At 48.6% G+C, this 19,439-nt stretch overlaps 1 protein-coding gene across 8 annotated transcripts; it reads left to right on the forward strand.

Annotated features, from left to right (window-relative positions):
* The first annotated feature begins 4,798 nt into the window (after positions 1-4,798).
* Positions 4,799-16,906, forward strand: CCDC27 (coiled-coil domain containing 27). 8 transcript variants are annotated; one of them, XM_039509068.1, is made up of 13 exons: positions 4,799-4,810; positions 6,711-6,880; positions 7,652-7,781; positions 9,235-9,363; positions 9,943-10,085; positions 10,495-10,656; positions 11,302-11,535; positions 13,127-13,349; positions 14,383-14,513; positions 14,674-14,751; positions 15,319-15,531; positions 16,384-16,488; positions 16,621-16,758. In XM_039509068.1, exons 2-13 carry the CDS (start codon positions 6,740-6,742, stop codon positions 16,756-16,758), a joined length of 1,827 nt encoding a protein of 608 aa, XP_039365002.1. In that variant the 5' UTR covers positions 4,799-4,810; positions 6,711-6,739. The 8 variants fall into 8 exon arrangements, with proteins under 8 accessions (XP_039365002.1, XP_039365008.1, XP_039365005.1 ...); XM_039509071.1 differs by lacking the exon at positions 4,799-4,810 and adding an exon at positions 5,236-5,382 and having other exon boundaries at positions 15,379-15,531; positions 16,621-16,906; XM_039509066.1 differs by lacking the exon at positions 4,799-4,810 and adding an exon at positions 5,236-5,382.
* The last annotated feature ends 2,533 nt before the right edge of the window (positions 16,907-19,439 follow it).

Consider the following 19,439-nt stretch of genomic DNA (forward strand, 5'->3'; position numbering starts at 1 on the left):
TACATAGGATATGGTTTGATCAACCTGATTAGTTTAACTTGATATTAATCCACTTCATTCTAAGTCGATTTGTTTATGTTTATAAACAAATCAAATAAATGTGTGTGCTTTTGTTTTGTTATTTAGTATGGATAGTAAAATGATATCAAACGGAAGCATGTGTGGTTTGGATGGTTCTTCCTTAGAGTTAGGGTCCCTGAGGAGTTCCAGGGTAATAAAAGAGACAACTCTTTGATGCACCTACTGGTGATGCATAGAACTACCTTGTAGTTCTGTTATAACTGGTGCCTGAGCAGGAATCTTGGTTTCTGAGGGAAAATTGACTTTTGTATTGCCCATTTCTTTCAATAAGCAACATGGGCTCCAGAAACTGTGAGGGCTTGGGATAGACAATATGAGCCCATCAACTTAAAGGCTAACCAGTTCCCTGTAATCAGATCAATACTCCTTACAAGCAGGTCAGAGGAAATGCTCGCTCAGTCTTTCTCTGCTTTTAGCAGAGGAGGGGATGTGCACTTTGACATCTTCTCCACAACTGCAGTTTGCTGCACTTATGTGAAGGGATCTGAGAGATCATTGTCTCAGCACCTCTAGCAAATGGTCTAATGCCAAAGGATGGGCCTCTGTGACTTAGTGGGAGACACCTAACCTGCGTAGGTGCTTTTGAAAATCCCACTTGATGACTAGCAGCATCTTCAGGCACATTTGTAAATCTGCACTAAGTTACTTTTAAAAATTGGGCTTAAGCCTCACGTACATGCTTTTGAAATGTTTATACCTGAATATTAGCTAAAAGCTATTCTTGGCAAACCCAGTATAATACTAACTTTGTATTTCTGGGAGTGAACACGCTTTGGGTGGCATACTTTACTCATGTTCTGCAGAAATCAGCTCTGCTTATTGTATTGAGATGGAAGCACTTCAAATGAATATTTGTCTCTGGAGAACGCAGCTTTCCCGGAGAAAGCAGCTTTCCCCAGGAAAACTATTCAGCAGCCTCTCATGATTGTCGAGTTCTGTATCCCAGCCCAGACTAATGATTTGGCAGTGGTGTCTGAGGTAGTAAGAGAGAAACTGGCAGATGGGGTATTCTCAAGCCTTCAATTGTGTGCGTGAAGGCAGACGCACATCAGGTTCAATGCTCAGCATTATCATTTTCTTGTGCAATGTGTTTCCTCCTGGCTAATGTGCTAAATTGACCTATTGGATGATTGAGGCGCGCGCTTTCACTGTTTTGTGTGTGAATACGTGAAAAGGGAGGTAAGGTTTGGGGGTATGGAGAACGCCCCTGACCCCAAGGTGATAACCAGAGTGGCCCCTTTCATTTTTTCCACTGGCTTCCTCCTTGATTATTTCCAATGACTTGGCTGCCTATGCACCTGTCACTGGTCCGGGGATGGTTGTGCCCCTGTCACTGGTCCAGGGATGGTTGCAAATCTGGAGGGATGGGGTTTGTGGTCGAAAACGCTCACGATCTGCTTCCTCCTGGCTAATGTGCCAAATTGACCTATTGGATGAGTGAGGCGCGCTCTTTCACTCGTTTGTGTGTGTGTGACATTATTGATATAAACTGGGACCATATAGAATATGGTTTGCAACCAAGGTCCTGTAGTGGCACCAAATCTTAGGTAAAGGGGGTCATATAAGGTGGCTAAGACCAGGTTATGGGTTGGTGGTTATGATTATGCTGTCTATATGTATGTATCATTTTGTAGTTGAAGTTATAAGTATTGGCTCTGTACTGTCTGTATTTTGTATTTGTGCTCTGCTTCTGGGTGACACTGCAGACAAGTTGGTGTTAGCAAAACTCAGATCAGTTTTGGTTGTGCTGGGGTGGGGGAAAAGACTGGATAATGTGCCCTGGTTTCCAAAGAAGACAGGTATTATCTGTGACCGCTGAGTTCTTAACAGGCTATTGATCATAAAATATTTAACCATATGTTGTGACTACTTACATTAAAGAAATCCATTCACCTTAGTTTAGGAGAGAGACCACTGATTGACAGAAATTAATCTGTTGTTGCAGATCCCCATAGTGTAATTGTTTTTTCTTCTCCACTGTCAGTGCAGCTTTCATTTTGGCGAGTTTTGCACAAAGATGCATCCAAAAATTCTGCAACCACTGGTCATCAGCCCAAGCCTTCATTGTTGCAGAAGATTTTTGCCCTTGGGAACGATGTAGGGTGAGACCATATAATACACTTACTGACTATTTGTGAATCAGCTTCTACACACAAGCAATGACGTGTGAACATGGGACTGGATTCACAGGCAAGAGTAATGCAGCAAAAGGCAATCCTAAAATTTGTGAACTGTTCTGATACTTTACATAGACAAATAATTATGAGATACTCTTTTAAATACTCAAGAGATGTGATGCAGAGTTTGATGGAATATAGGGAAATTATTTCACTGCATCAAGTCTCCTGTAGCAGTAAATTAGCACCGGGGAAGCAGATTTTTATATTTTTAGTGGCATCCAGAAAAGGTCCAAGGGCGTTTTCCTGTGGGAGGGGGATTAGAGTCAGTACTGACTTTACAATGGTGCCAACGGTGCCGTGGCACCAGGCCCACCCTGCATCTCACTGCAGACGCAGTGCTCAGAATTAAGCAATGTTCTCAACGCTATTGTACTCTGTACTAGTTTTCAGTTGCCAGCTACATGCTTCAGCCATTCCACTTTCTCGCTAGGCTATATCCTGAATATTGTGACTGGGAATGAGGCGGGGGCAGGGAGTGTAGCAGATGCAAATACGAGGTGAATATTGTCTTATCAATACTGTCCTGGGTTTTGATGCTTTATGCCATGGACTGAAGCAAAGTGGCTGGTGAATAACCAGGAATCTGGTTAATAATTATCTAAATTCAGCTTTCTTCTTTCTCTCTCTGTGAATTATCACTAATTCAAAATAGTAGTGTGCAAGTTGACTGGATAATGGTAATAGCATAATCTCTTGTTATAACATTGTAAACCATACTATCTGGTTTTTATATTAAACACCTACTATACATAATACAATAAATCTGACAGAAACAAAACCTAAGAAAAGTTTATTCTTTCTGCATCTTATTTAAAGTTTTACAGTAATCTCTTGCTTCAGAATGCCTCATGGGTCACCCATACTGTTTGCAATAGGATTCAACATGTGGCTTGTCAGCTGATTCTTTACTGATTCCTGAACAGCTGGTAGCTCAATATTAATCTGAGATAGATACTATATGCAGAAGCACAACTCTGTATATATGGGGAGGGGGTGATTATTGACCTTTGTGCATATGTATTAGTTTTTGGTGTTTGTAAGACAAGGTATAATAATGAACTTTGGAAAAGTTCCTGTTTGGTGTGAGAGATGTTACTTGTACCTAAATGCACTCCCCTTCCCCACTCCCAGCCCTATGCATGCTGGCTTGGGAATATCACTACTGTAGTGTCAACTTTTAAGAGAACTTCACATGCAGAGCCGTAACTAGGGATTTTTGCACACAAGGCAAGCAACAGAGGCAGCATGTCCGGCTCTTCCCTATTGGAAGGAAGGATCCACCAACGAATTTCTGCAAAAGAGCTGTATGTGCCGCCCCTCTCCATTGATGACGACCAGCGGCAATTTGGCAACGGGTCCCCCAGTCCCTCTCAGAGGGAAGGACTTGCTGCCGAATTGCCGCTGAAGGAGAGACTTTCTGAGCCCCTCACTTTCCGTGCCCGAGGCAAGTGCCTCACTCGCCTTGCCCTCGTTACGGCAATGTTCACATGCACCACTTCTACTATTACGGTAAGTTAAAACAAGCTACAGTACATTGGGACATTAATGCTCTATTACAGTGTTTGCATTAGCATATTAAAAGCTATAACACTGAACAGACTAGTTAGGGCCGGCTTTAGGAAGTTTGGGGCCCACCCAATTCAAACATTTTCGGCGGGGACGCAGCAGGGATGAATTTTAAAAAAAGAAAAAAAAGGTTTAAAAAAAAGCCTTTCCTTTCTTAGCATCTGGTTCCCTATAAAAAGTTCTGATTTAAGGGATGTGCCAGAGTATGTATTTTTGGTACCAATAGGGTTACCATATGTCCATATTTAAAAATTCCTCCCGGACAGCAATTTAAGAACCAAAAAGTCTGACATGTCTGGGAAAATGTGGCTGTATGTTAACCCTACCTACAGTTATTTTTTAAAAAGATGGGACTGAACTAGAAATGAGCTCCGTTTCACATGTGTGGGTCCCCGCCACTCCCGGGGAGTGTGCTAGGGTGACCACATGTCCTGATTTTATAGAGACAGTCCCAATTTTGGGGTCTTTTTCTTATATAGGATCCTATTAACCTCCACCCCATCCTGATTTTTCACACTTGCTGTCTGGTCACCCTAGGGTGTGCACATGTGTGGGGACCAGCTGCTCTCTTCTCCCATCATTGAAGCAGGTGTGCAGGGTTACTGCCCAGGGAATTGCAGGGCACCAGTGGACATGGGGCTGGCTGCAGGCAGGGCAAGGGGTGCGGCAAGGGGTGCAGCAATGGCTAGAGACAGGGGTGGGTGGGGTGGGGTGGGCTGGCTGGCTTCAAGCAGGGCCAAAGGGGGGTGTGGCAGGGGTTGGCTGGAGATAGGGCAGGGGGTGCGAGTACAGGGGGTACAGACCCCTGTATGGTAAGTGCTCCCTCCTCCCTCCCCCACCAGGGGCTCCCCTGCTTCCACAGCCCTGGCCATGTGCACAGCTGCCGGAGCCCTGGGGAAGCGGCGGGGCTCCAGTGGCTATTTAAAGGGCTGGGATGATAGAAGCAACGGGAGCCCCGGACTTTTTAAGTAGAATCTGGAGCGGTAAATGTTTCTGTCGTTACACCGGGCGCCCTGCGTGGGAACGGGCTCCGCCTGCGCTGGTCTCGGGGCGCCACTGGCCGTGGGGGGGCGGGGGGCGGCAGGGTGTCCTGCAGGCACGAGGCAATGCGCTGGCCGGGGCGGGGCGGGCGAGATGGGTCGCAGGTGGCCTCAGGAAGCCACTCGCCGTGGGAGGCCCGGGTCCGTCCCCCTCTCCCTGCCCGAGGGGAGCTGGACGAAGGGCTCTGCCACCTCTCGAGGGTGCGCGCCGCCCCGCAGCGCCCCAGCCAAGGGGCCAGAGCAGGGAGCCTGCACTGCCCGCGCTGGCCGCCAGGGGCGCAGCCGCTCCAGGGCTCCCAGAGGCGGCTTTCGCGCCCCCCCCGCCAGTTGCTTAGCAACAGCTGTCCACAAGCCGGGCACCTCCCCCGCCCGCGGCTCGCCGTTCCCTCAGCTCATTGGTCACCTCCCTGTCCGTCCCGCCCCGCCCCGCCCCGGGCTTTGTCAGGCTCCCGCAGGCCGAGCGGCTGGGCTGAGGCTGCTTGAGAGTCCAGCGTGGGGTGCAGGGGCCGCGGCAGGTGAGGAGCCCCGCCCCCAGCCAGCCCCCCAGCCAGCCCCCGGCTCCTCCCCTCGCGGCCCCGCCCCAGCCAGCCCCGACAGCCCCCGCCCAGCTCCTCCCCTCCTGGCCCCGCCCCAACCAGCCCCTGACAGCCCCGTCCCAGCTCCTCCTCTCCTGGCCCCCGCCCCAGCCAGCCCCCAGCTCCTCCCTCGCGGCCCCGCCCCAGCCAGCCCCCGACAGCCCTGCCCCAACCAGCCCCCGACAGCCCTGCCCCAGCTCCTCCTCCCGGCCCCGCCCCAACCAGCCCCTGACAGCCCCGCCCCAGCTCCTCCCCTCCTGGCCCCGCCCCAGCCAGCCCCCGACAGCCCTGCCCCCAGCCAGCCCCTGCTCCTCCCGGCCCCTCCCCAGTCGGCCCCAGCTCCTCCCCTTCCTGCCCCGCCCCAGCCAGCCCCTGACAGCCCTGCCCCTAGCCTGCCCCCATAGCCTCCTCCATCCCTGCCCCCACCAACCTCCTGCTGCCCCAACCCCAGCCAGTCCCTCTCCTGCTCCCGAGCCATCAGCTCCCTGCTCCCAACCCCTCCACTCCCTGCCCCCAGCCCCTAAACCAGCTCCCTGCTCCCCAGCCAGCCCTCCACTCCCTGCCCCCACTCCCTGGCCCCCAGCCTCTAAACCAGCTCCCTGCTCCCCATCGCTCAGCCAGCCCTCCTTCCTGTTCCCGAGCCCCAGTCCCCTGCTTCCCTTGGCCCCTCAACCACCCCCTTCTCCCTCCAATCCCTCAGCCAGCCCCCTCCTGCTCCCTAGCCACCTGCCCCAGCACCCCAACCTCCCTCCAGTCCCTGGCCCCATCCCCTAAACCAGCCCCTGCTCCTCCCAATCCCTCAGCTATCTCCCCTCCTGCTCCCTCAGCCTCCAGCCCCTCCACTCCCTGCCCCACCACCCCTAAACCAGATCCCTGCTCCTCCCCCCCAACAGCCCCGCCCCCAGCCACCTTCAATTCCTGCCCCCACAACCCCCTGGTCCCCCCAATCCCTGAGCCAGCCCTGCTCCTGCTCCCCTAGCCACCAGCTCCCTGCTCCCCCAATCCTGGCCCCCAGCCAGCCCCTGCTCCCAATCCCTCAGCCAGCTCTCCTCCCTCCTGCTCCCCACAGCCGAGATCCTCATCCACATTGGGCTGGTGTCCCCCATAAAGTTCCTCTCTGCCCCCTCTCCGGGGGGCAGGCCCCACAGTTTGCAAACCTCTGATTGAGAGGTATCAGGAACACAAATGAGGAAGTGTGATTTATAAAATTATAGGCCTTTTAACCCCGCAGGCTCTTGTTAATTCTTCCCCTCTCCATTTTGTGAAAGGCTGAGATTGGTGAAACACCATTAGAGAGATGAACTTGATGACAAAGGGTTTCAGTGAGCTCCAGGAATTAAGCAGCCGAAGGCAACAGACACCAGTATGGAAACTTCCCAGCGGTAGATCCACGCTGAGTAAATCAGCTCAAGCAGTCAGACGCTACTATGAGAACCAAGTATTTAATATGCTACTATTTTAATCACGTATTAGACATGATAAAATAGGATTTGATTTGGGAAGCAAAGGGTTACAAGGGACTGCCTTGCTAACACTATACACCTTCTGAGAAATACTTAGCACCTTGCAGGTTGGCATTTTGGGCAGCAGCTTCTTTCAGGTTTGAGCTCCAAAGAAAGGAAAATCCCATCAAGTAGAATGGATTCTGCACACCACAGGAGCCAATCATATGCCATTTGCTTACCCACAAAATATTGGGGCCTCTCAAGGCAAGTGCAGCAAAGGCCAGCTGTAATATGCAGATAATGGCAAGAAGTGGATTTTCATCCCTCCTATGCAATTGCAATGCTTTGTTTATCAGTAACATCATAATCCAACCCCCAGGATTAATGCTGGCAGTTTCAAAAGGGGTTAGGCACACCGTTGCAATGGGATTTGGGCATTTAACTCCCTTGAAAAATCTTAGTTGAAAGAAAGTGGGAGAAAGCCTTCATCAAATGCTAAAATTCCTTTCTTCATGAGAGTCTGATCCTGCAGTGAACTCAGTGCCTCCTCTGACATGCTGAGCCCCCTCTACTCCCTCCAACTTCAGAATGGAGTTGAGGATACTCAGCACTTTTCAGATCAGGCCCTGACCTTGAGCAGCCTATCATTGCTGGTTGTCACATCACAGAATGGACGTACACCTACCTTCCTGCCAACCTACAGTTAAAAAGCACTTTTTGAATAGGACACCGAGTTAATGGTCTAATTTCCTCCTCTTTGCCAGGCTGATATCAAACCTGCTGGCTTCTCTAAGTCAGAGTATGAGCCCCAGGTGGAGGAATTACAGAGATCTTTTCTAATGCGCCCTGGATGTCCTAGATTCAGTAACAGAGCAACTTCAACATCCCAGCTTGGTAAGGCTCACAAGAGAGATCAGCAAACCCCCAATACTCTTTCCTGTGATATATTAAGCTATTTCTCCCACATGATAGCCCTTATTTCCCCAGTACTCCCATTTAAGTCCTACAAATTGTTTCCCCATTCATTCAGCAAATTGCAGGTAGCCAGAGTACTGATGATTCCCTCAGCACAACTTTAACATGTAACACGAATCTTGCACTTGACTAGTATGTCTTATTTGCTAGTAGGGGCTTTCGACAGTATCATTTATTTAGCATTTCCTCAATGCTACCACAAAAAGTTAAAAAAGAAAAGCCTAGCTGGTAGCAAGTGAAAATCCCAAAGGCAAGTGTACATAATCCAAGAAAGAGGAGGCCAAGACCACCCAAACAAAAACCATCCTGCCTTCAGAGGGCCTCCAGCCCTCCAGAGTTCCAGCTTCTCCTATTGTTCTAGGAGGCAGGCAAGCTGTCTCCCTTTCCTTAGACAGCAAGTCAGGGAAGGAACAATTTAACTAAGTTCATAAGGCTCTTAGCTCCGAGGCTTGAGTCAGCGTAACCAAGCATATAATCAGAAAACAAAGTCTCTAAGCCTAGGTCAGGCTGGTGACCAATGGGAGCGGTGGGCCATTGTCAACAACACCACTTCTGGTTCCTTTCTCTCTCTCAGCTGCCTTTCCCTATTTATGTATAGCCCCAGGGCGGAACAGGGGGCTTCTTGATTGCACCCAGGCTGTTTAGGCTGTAAACTCCACACATCTCTTGAAGGGGTAGTCGCAGAGTAGGGGAGTCCTACTGAGAGGAGTTTTTCCCTATGTCCTGAACACCAGCCCCATTTGTCAGGCTAAGGAACCTTTGGGCTTATGCTGGGCTGTGACAGTTTCATGCTGAACGGAGTTTCAGAACTAGCTTCTGGATGCTCTGGTGGTCCCTTTTAGCCTGCTCTGTGACTGAAGACAGATTTTTCCTTATTCAGAAGGGTGAAGTGACTCAGATCTCAGCCCCTTTCATTCTATCATAAGTTTGTGTTACCATGACCAGGTAAATCTACCTGGATATTAAAGGTGATAGGTTCCTAAAGGATTGCCTGGCAGCATGGTATTTTGGGTAAGATCCAGCCTAATACTGACCTGATAATACCGACTAAGTGGGTATTCACCCACGAAAGCTCATGCTACAATACATCCGTTAGTCTATAAGGTGCCACAGGACTCTTTGCTGCTTTTAGAATCCTGAACTAGGAATTCAGTATAAATGTATAATATTTAAATCAGTCCATCTCATTTTGCATAAAACCCACATTCTCTTCACTTCTCTGAAACTGGTAAGAGTTTCAACCCTTTATTGTGACAGAAGGTATAAGGCAGCGTGCTGAGAATCTGGAATACGTCAAAATAGATATTTTTATTGCCAAAAACAAAAAAGAAAAACCACTTAGAAGTAACTAGGATATTTGTTTCAAACACAGAAAGTACTTCATCAGACATCCCTGATTTGGCCTTTAATTTGAGTACCATCAGTCTGTCCTCCCAACTCAACTTTGAAGAGTGGAATGCTGCCTTTCAGAACACATATCCATCAGAATTGGCCACCAAAGGTAAGGGTAAGGGGATGACTGTGAAGACTGTATGCGTGTGTGTTTTCCCAGAAGGGTGAAAATCCGCTGTGAAATCGGTGCTTTTGCAAGACAGCACATTACGTTGCTATAGGAAAAACCACTGGGCTTGCCTTGGTTGCTCTTTTTAACCAGTTGGTGGCATGACATGATCTCCAAGCAATATGAGCAACCTGCACCGGGTGGTAAAAGTGCTGCCTATAGTCCTTCACGGTCCCTGTTCCAGTCTAGGTGTGGTTATATGCAGGACACGGCACATACAAGTCCAGTCACGAGTTGGAGGATTTTGCTGATTAAGGTAGAAGCCAGCAGGCAGTTTGAACAAGACAACTCCTTTTGAAGCCTACCCATTGCAGGCTGGGTCACTGTTTTTAATTCAATATGGTAAATCTTTTCTGAGGAGTATTTTAAATGGTACAGTAAGTGGAACCCAAAAAGTTGAGGCTAGTAATAGAGATTTGTTGCCAGAAGAAATAAGTTTGATAGAACAAAAACGTTTTTCCAGTCTCTGGGTGATATTTAGATGAATGTTCTTTCCACTATTTCTCCCCCCGCCCCCAGCAGCTGGCCAGCTCCTACCCAGTAAAAGTTTCACTGGTCTCTCTAAATGGAAGAGTTTCACAGAAGGAATAGTTCCGGCTGAACAACAAAGAGGACCTATAGAGAGTAAAATCCCATGGTATATTGATGTAATCCGTGAGAAGGTAAGAAAATGTTGCTATAATACTTCAAAAAGAAGAGTAGACCATGCACATAGTTAATTGCAAAGTGATCCAGCTAGAAAATTCACTTTCTAAGGGTGTGATGTAAATTAAGTTAATTATAGAATTGTATTTTGATAAATGGATTCATCAAAGGATCTCAAAGTTCTTTTTCTAAACAGCGTGAAGTGCAGGAAAGAAGGGAAAGCAAGTAGAGAGGAGAATGGCAGTAAGTCCATGTCAAAATAAGAAAGAGAACCTAGGAGTCCTGGGTTCTAGTCCCTTAGACTAGATACCATACAGTAAATCATCCACTTGTATGCCACTCATCCATCTTTTTCCTGCCTACCAATATCCCATCAAACCTCAGATGCATTGTTTGAGTGAACACTATGCCTGTTTCTGTTCCCAGGAACGATGCTTGTTGATGATGGGAGAAGAGATTAATCGTCTTTCAAGATGTGAAGCAGAATGTGCAAGGAAAGATGATGTAATCTCTATCCTTAGGGAGGAGATGGAGAATCTGAAGAAGCATCTGGAGCTGCTCAGGAGGGGAAGTGTAATCACAAAGGAGGTGACTTACACTCATTTTCTCTGTATGAAATGAAGCACGCGTTTAAGATAGACTTCATAGTGAGAGACAAAATGGCTATCAGCAGTGGCCATCGCTAGTGGAAAAGCTGATGATGATGACCCTTGTGGTCCCTTCTGAACCTATGATTCTATGATGTAAGCAGATAGGGGATTTCCTCAAACAGGGGCTCACACACAAAAACCAACCAGACTGAGGAAGTGAGGTTCAAAATAAAAGCTATTTAAGGCCCTCCTTGTGCCCTGAATTCACAAGTAACACAGTGAGAGTGAAGAGCATTCTGGGTAATTATATGCAAATGAGACCCCTCCAGCAGTCCCACTTTGATTACGATCCTCATAAGGGATATAATAAAGCTACTGACTGTTACTGTGCCAGTCGGAGGCAATCTGAAGCAGAATGGAATGCTGAGAGTGCTCATTTGTGCATCATTTTCTAAACACATTATCAGCTTCCCCAGACCCATTGTGGAGGCCTAGCACTAAGAATTCAGTGACAAGGTGAGGTATAATTGCGGTTACTGCACCAAGCTCTTTCCTTTATGTGCTGCAAGCCAGGAGTGTGGAAAGCAGCTTCCTACTTTTAGCTTCCTAGGTAGTTTTCCTCATACTACATTTTCCCTTGCAGAAAGATGCAGCCTCAGAACCTGTAGCTGACGACAGCAAGACAAAGATGCCTAGGCTAAGCAGCTCAGTGCAGGATGGCTTAGGAGAAAGTGGCACTAAAGAAGATTTGAGAGAGGAAGTGGCATGCTTAAAATTAAAACTAAGCTACTCTGATAAAATGCTGGACTCTAAGATTGCTAGCCTGTCTGAGTCCTTGATGAAAGACCAGGAGGAACTATGGCAACTGGAAAAGGAGGTGAAAGAGGATCTTCACTAGTCCAGATATGGCAAAAGAAACTGACAGTAGAATGAGAGGAGTCTGTGCTATGATGTTATTTTCACACTGCTGCTAAAGGTGTCCTTTAGTGACTGCATCCTCTAGATCAGCATTTCTCAAATGTGACCACCAGGGGCTTTTCTTGCAGCCACAGCCTCTTGGGCAGTGATTCGGGCCCCGGGGGCAGCAAGGAGGGGTTGGGTCCTGCCCCCATCTTGAGCCACAAACATCGGCGGAGCAGACAGCCGGTGTGAGTTCGCCACCTTCCTGGGGGCGGTGGGGCTCAGGCTTCCGGCTTCAGCCCTGGTGTGGCGGGTGGCAGGCTCTGGCCGCAAGCTCTGACCGTGGGGCATTGGGCTCTGGACTCTGGCAGCTGGGCTTCAGACTCACACCCCACAGGATTGCCCCCCATGGCGCCGTGAGCCCCGCGCCGCTCTCAGCAGCGGCTGGCACCACTTCCCTGTGGCCCCCGGGTTGGGGGGCAGAGGGCTCTGTGCATTGCCCTTGCCTCCAGGCACTGCCTCCCGCAGCTTCCATTGGCCTGGAATGGGGAACCGCGGCCAATGGGAGCTTCGGGGGAGGTACCTGGAGGCGCGGCAAGGGCAGCACACCCGGCACCCTCTGCCCCCACCGCTCCTCCAGGGGCTGCAATGCTTCCTCGAGTGGCACAGAGTCAGGGACAGGGACAGGGCAGGCATGCAGGGAGCCTGCCCTGGCCCTGGTGCGCGCTGCTGCCACCCCAGAGCTGCTTTAGGTAAGCGGCGCCAGGCCGGAGCCCAAACCCCACCTGCAGCCTGCCCCCCAACTCCTTGCCCTAAGCCCCCTGCCTGCACCTTGCACCCCTCCTGCACCCCAACTCCCTGTCCTGAGCCCCCTCGTATACCCTGCACCCCAACCCCCTGCCGCACCCCTCCTGCACCCCAACCCCTGCCCTGAGACCCCTCTCGCAGTCCTCACCCCTCCTGCACCCCTGCCCTGAGCCTCCTCCTGCACTCCACACTCCTGCACCACAACCCCCTTCCCTGAGCCCCCTCATATACCCTGCACCCCTCCTCTGCCCCAATCCCTTGCCCTGAGCCACTTCCTGCACACTGCACCCCGTCCCGCACCCCACACTCCCTCCCCCCGGCATTGCATACCATTTCCCCACCCAGATGTGGCCCTCAGCCCAAAAAGTTTGCCCACACTGATCTAGACATTGTGAGGTCCCCAGGGCTCCAGTGCAGGACACAATAGACACTTTTAGATAAAGAAGAAGAACAGGAAGCACAGTTTTCCTGCATTTGGACTAGAACTCAAGAGTTTAAAAGGGAACCAGTAATTAAGCTGCAGCAGTTTCTGAGTCATTTTCTGAACCCGTGTCAATGTTTCACCATACATTACATTATTCCAGTTGTAAGGTCTCTGGCTCAGGGTTAGCGAGGTGCCCTAAATGCAACTCCAGAACTAGACTCCCGTCCCTCCAAACATTCAGCTCCAGAAATGGAGCCTTATATGACTAAAGCCAGTCTACCTAACGCTGCATTTTGCTTTAACTTTCAAAATTCTTCTGGTCCTTTTGTCCTTACAGTACTCAGAAATGCAGCAAAAGGGCTTGAGACAAGAGGACATGGAAAAAGCGCTTCTTAGTGGTACAGAGCTTGAAGTGGCTTCTGAAGAGGAGGGGGAGAATGAGGCAGAGGCAGAGGCAGAAGAGAAAGCATCCCTCATCAAGCTCAGAGAATTCCAGCAAATGAACCAAGAACTCTGTAAAGAACTGGAGAAAGCAAAAACGGACTATGACATGGCCACAGGTACCAGGACTAGCATACGGGGAACGCAAAAGACCAGAGAGTATCTGAAATTTTAGTGGCTAGATCCCAAACTCTTCCCCTATTCTGTGAACAATTTGTATGCTGGTTATGGGGAGCAAGAGGAAGTCATTACTGTGGCTCAGTTCCCTCTGTCTAGGAAGGATCTACATTAGATCTTCACTGAGAGGCTGCAGCTTCTATTCCCTCTGCAGTTTAAAGGCAGCTTCCCAACAGCAGCAGCTACTTTTTGAATTATGTTCCCTTACAGCTTGCCTGGGAAAGATGCCCATTACCAACCAAGGGCAGATTCTACTTAAAAGTGCTTGGTAAGGTTTGGACTGCTAAACAATGCGGGTGCTAATCAAGAGCAGCTTTTGAACAAAGAGGAGCAGCTCTGTATAGCTAGCAGCACCTCTGTGACGGGTCCAGCTTCTGTCACTAGCCTGGAGGGAGCTTCTGCATATCAAACTATTTCTAAGGGCTAGTCTACACTTACCTGCCGGGTCGACGCGGTGAGTTCGACTTCTTGGAGTTCGAACTATCGTGTCTAATCTGGACGCGATAGTTCGAACTCCGGAAGCGCTGCGGTCGACACCGGTACTCCACCACTGCAAACGGTGGTGGCGGAGTCGACCTTGGAGCCGTGGACTTCGATTCCGCGGCGTCTGGACGGGTGAGTAGTTCGAACTAGGGTACTTTGAATTCAGCTACGCTATTCACGTAGCTGAATTTGCGTACCCTAGTTCGACTCCGCTTCTTAGTGTGGACCAGCCCTAAGTCTTTTGACTCTTGCACAAAATGAATTTAGCTGGTATTAAGAAATGGACACTTCAATTCAGTGATGTGATAAAGTATCATGCAGCTGAAGTGTACTTCTGTAGTGACTGTAGTTCTAAGATAACTTATGTCCACAGCCAGATGACTTTTGGATGATGGAATAAAATTACTGGCCCCTTTTTCATCACCTGGGGGAGGTTTCCTGAGGGCTTTAACAGGGATTCAGTTGGTTCAGAACTCTACTCTGATTGTACAGGTGCCATCACTTCCTTGCAAAGGCAGCTGGCTTTCCAGGAGTCACAGCTACGGAGAGCTGAGTCTGAAAAGGAAATGCTACAAAAGGAGCTTCGAGAGCGGGGAAATCAACTACAAGCCATGTCTGCCAAGGTACAGTCACTCAGAGCACAACCATTGGCCACCAGTGGTGGGGGAAACTGGGAATTTATTCTTTGTGAGACTTTTTATTCCTTTTTAACAAATCAGGAAATCATGATTCTGCGACCTGTAGTAATGGGGCTGATGTGTTAACTGGAGCCTTTTCTCTCAGTTTTCCAGCCTTCGAGAAGAACGGAAGCGTGAAGAAATGATGGGAATAATAGAGAGAGAAAATTACAAACTCCGACAGGTGACTCATCAGTGCAAACTCCTGTGCTCAGTTACAGCAGCCAACACCCTAATTCTCCCTGCTGTGCCCCAATTAGGCCTAGGCCTGCATAAATTAAACAAAACAATCCCATTTGGTGAGCACCTTGTGCTCCTTTAGGTCCTTTCCTGGTCTCTCTCCAAATCCTGCACTGATGTCCTGTGTCTTTCACGCTAGTTACTCTCAACACTAAACCCATCCATATCCTCCCTAGTTTTGCAGGGGAGTCTGTCCCATGAAAAGCAGAGCTGGGATAGCCCTGGCCTGTTTTGTTTCTCAATACACTTTATTGCTCAGTTTAATTTTTCTAATGAGCCTGAATTGGTGAAGAAGGGAACAAACGTGTTTTAATGGCTCTTAATTAGAATGATTAAATACTATAGGTAAACTTGGCGGGGACAGAGTCCCAAACCAGTAACATTACTGGGCTACTGCTGCCTTCTGGGAAGTTTAGGAAGGGTTTGGAATAGCAGGGCAAAATCCCTAGCAAGACATGTTTGAGTTAGGCAGCTTTCTCCTCCACTCCTCCCGAACTGTGTTTCTCCTCAGGACATTGTGGAACAAGAATCCAAACTGGCCGAGAAAAACAAACTGATTGATGATTTGCAGAGCAAGATCAACCAGCTCCAGGCAGAGGTTATGGTAGCCCAGCACCACATACAGAAGCAGCTGTGCGACCAAAGTGAGACGCAGAGCCAAGTCGAGGCCTTGAAGCACGCTGAGCAGCAGGCCAAAGTTGCACTGGAGTGCATCAGTGCCAGGGTAAAGGTGGCCTCCTTCCTCCTTCACGGCGGGCCTCTCCCCTGAGGAAGGGCTCCTGCTAACAAGAACAAAGGCCCCCGTTTAGTCAGGGCCCAGACACAATCATTGGGTGGACTGCCTGGGGCTCCCTTTGGAACCTCAGCTCCAGCAGCAGGAATGGAGGGGCTGGCAGTTAACAGTCCACTTGTTCCTCAACCTTTCCCTGGAGGCTTGGGCTCCTGCGCTTGCCAGGGGCCTTTGTTTAAGTTATGGGTCTTATGGGATACCAAGAAAGAGAGACCCCGAGGTTTCAGACCAGAATAGTTACAACGCCAAACTTCTTTCTGAATTTTATCCCACAGCCTCCCAGCCCTTCTGGGGATCCCCCTCTCTCAAATACAGCAACAGGCTAAACAGCCATCATGGGAAGACATTTCTCCATATTTATTCTTACAGGGACATACTCAGACCTGCTGCAAGCAGGTGCGATGCCATCCAACATCAGGTCAGATTTGCTTAGGTTACTAATTCAGAGAGACATGTTGCCACTAGGTGTCTGTGTGGGGCTTCTGGTGAAGCCATCTGGTAATTGCACATACTCAGCCCAGGGCAGAATTTCACAGAATTTCAGTCCTGCCCCTCGCTGGTGGCCTGGGGACATTCGGAGACACAAGAACCTGTCAGAAATGCCAGCTGTCATTCCAACCCTCTTGTTGGCGTAGCTTAAAAGCGAGGGTTACTTTAAATTCTCCCTCTAGTGAGAGAAGGTCTTTGCTTGTGTCAGACAACATCCTTCTTTAATTGGAGGAAACCTGGTTAATTCCTGGTTAATTAAACTAAGGTCATTTTTTTCCCTCCTTTTTTAAATCAAAGTTTGAAAGATTTCGAAGCAAAATAATTCAGGCCACATACAGCAGTGCAGGTGCCAAATCCCCCCAAGCTGAAATTAGCGATGAGGAGGCACTGGAGGCTATGCAGGTATGTGATTCAGTGTGGAATGATGCTTCTGCTGGGGACCAGCGGAGAGGTGAGGGGAGAAGGAAAAGCTTTAGGATCCTGTCACCTCCATGGCTAATGCTGGATTCTTCTGTGAATGTGTCTGATTTCCAGAGAATAATTAGCGAGCGGCTGGATTTTCATCAGATGCTGAAACAGAAGGGTGTGAAGGTCCCGTCTCTCTTCAGCACTGAGCCAGCAAATTTGCCTTCTCCTAATTCTAAGACCACCAAAAAGAGTCCTGTGAAATAGGGTCTTGTACGCGGAGAGCTGATTCCTGCAGCTGAGTCACAGAGTCAGAAAGGCACTTTCTCCTGAGGCTCTTTCCTGGTTGCGTTTTGGTTTGTTCTCTGATGTTTTGCTTTTTATTGACAAATTAAACAATTATATTTGACTTCAACTGCGTTCTGTTAAGCCAGCTGATCTCTAATTAGTCTACACTGTTGCCTCATGATTGGAATTGGGGACTGGAATCAGGGCTCAATTTGCCATAAATCACTTATTCTCTCAGGTTTTCCATCTATAGAATAATCTCTGCCTCTCACGGGAGTTATGAGAGTTAATGTGAGTTTGCAAAGTGCTTTGGGGGTTCTTGGATAAGAGGAGCTAGAAAATGACAATGATTCCCTCTGTGTTGCACACCACCTGCTTTGGCCAGGTTATCCCATTGCTGCTCATCATGCTCCTTTTAAACACAGGGTGCAGGCATAATCATTGGATCACCAAGCTATTCTGACCTGAAACGAGCAGGCCTTCCAAACTTGCCAGATTCTAGCAATCACATCCAGGTCATCTCTGAGCATATCCTACAACAAGATGGTTCCCAACCACTGCTAGATATCACTAGTGCTGGCAATCTAAGCTTTAGTAATCAGTCTTCCCCTTCCCAATCTTAATGATAAACCACTGGGCCAGGCTCTCATACAGTGTCACTGCCAACCTCCCTTTCAGCTGTGCACCCTCGAACCCACCATAGAGTTTGGACCTGGATTCTATTCTGGCTCATGCGCCCTTATCAGAATTATTCATTGAGTTCCCATTGCAAAATCTTTTTCGTTGGCAATGCATGAGCCATAGACAACCTGCTTGATTTTCAGATACCAAGATCAAGTTTGCAGGCTTGGCGATTAGAAAAATAAAATCTTTTGAATTGCAAAGTGAGCATAACCGAGCAACAAACACAGAACCCCACTCTGTCATTTTTACAGTCACTTCTCAACTATACCTTATTGCCATTAATAACAGCAAGCTAGAAACCTGCGTTTGTGACCAAAATTTGTAACCAGTTCCATAATCAATGATGATCACCTCCTTGACATGCACACGGTTATTCCTTCTAACTAACAGAACAGGTCAAATACCCTAATATCTACTTTCCAGCAGACTTCTCCACGTGCCAATTCTGTGCTCCAAAGCCAGTTACAAATCCAAATTGCATGTTCGTGTTTTACTCCGAACCAAGACCCACACTTAGGAATTTCCCATTGGACAAAGTTATTCCAAATGCATAAAACAGCCTCCTCATCTGTAAGAGATTTCTGGCTGAATGATGTCACAGTAAATAAAAGGTCTGGTTCTCCAGGGCCTGGACCTTGTGACCTCATCTACACCAGTGTAAAGTGGTGATGAAACGCTGCGAAATCAGGATTCTCCACTCACTTGTACCATTTCACACCTACTTTGCAAAAGGGCACAGGGTGACAAGAGATTCAAATCCAAAGCCCTTAGGAAGGCTAAGGATGCCAACCTCTCTGCCACCGAACAGAACGATAGGTTCGCAACTCAGATGGTTGCCTCATGGTTATTTAGAAATGAAATCCATCCCCATGTGGCAGTCCCAGCCCTTTGCCTCGAGTTCTACAATGCTTGCATCCAGAGGTCTACTACAAAAGTCAACCAGGCTAAAGGACATTTTCCTCTTCATCTTAGCACAAGGCTGAATCTCCATGACGGACATCTGCCATTGTCCTCTTTGGTCTGAGCTTTGCATTTTTCTAGGTGGCGTCTTCACACAGCTGAATGTCTCTTGGAAAACACCATTGCAGATGGTTAGTGAGGGATGTGCCATTGCTTTTCTCTTCAGTTTTAATATTTCTAATACACCCAAACACAAAATCAACTTCCCTTTTGTATTTCCCTGTGAACTGATGAGAGATGCTGGACTAAGGGTCCTACATAAGCAAGCTCCGTAGGACCCTGACATTGGGCCTCCCCTCCGGCCTGGAGTGGACCATCTCTGGGAGCAAGACAGGAGTTAATTCCTTAGGCCCCTTGGAGCTGTGCCCTCTCTGCTGAGATGGATGATCCATCTCCCAGTTGTAAAGGTGATTTGGGGATGCTGACACCTGCCCACTCAGTACTGAACTGAGGCTACTGCCTCATTTCAGACAGGGCACCAGACAGCCTTCAGTTGGAAACAACAGACCAGAGCTGCATTGCAGCAAGCAATCTGGCCATGTGAAAGGCTCTGTATCCCATCAGCAACCTTCCCCCGAGCTGTCCAGTTCCCTAATCTGCACCATTAAAGACAGAAGTAGAAGTGAAGGATTTTGCTTCAGACTGATAATGCTGACTAGATCTCTGGTGCACTGTACCTATTCTGATCTCACAACACCGATGTAAAGCTGGAGTAACTGCATCACATCGATGGAGGACAGCATGAGAAGCTCTGAATCTAGCTCAGGAGGAGTAAGGGCTGTGTGAGTCAGGGCTGCGGGCAGAATTTACGGGATTACAGAATATTCAAGAGTGTCCCCTGCTAACTGTCCAGCTTCTCCCGGGGCCGTGCACTCCTTTCACTGGAATCTCAATGCTGTCATGGCACTGAGGTCCGAATGCTGAAATAAAGGAAGGACCAGGTCCAGTGGTCAATGTTTCTGGTAGTAACCCTTATACTCCTGCCTCAAATCAAGTCTTTGGCATGCATTCTCCAT

The sequence above is a fragment of the Mauremys reevesii genome, linkage group 21 (assembly GCF_016161935.1).
Source record: "Mauremys reevesii isolate NIE-2019 linkage group 21, ASM1616193v1, whole genome shotgun sequence".
Classification (NCBI taxonomy): domain Eukaryota; kingdom Metazoa; phylum Chordata; order Testudines; family Geoemydidae; genus Mauremys; species Mauremys reevesii.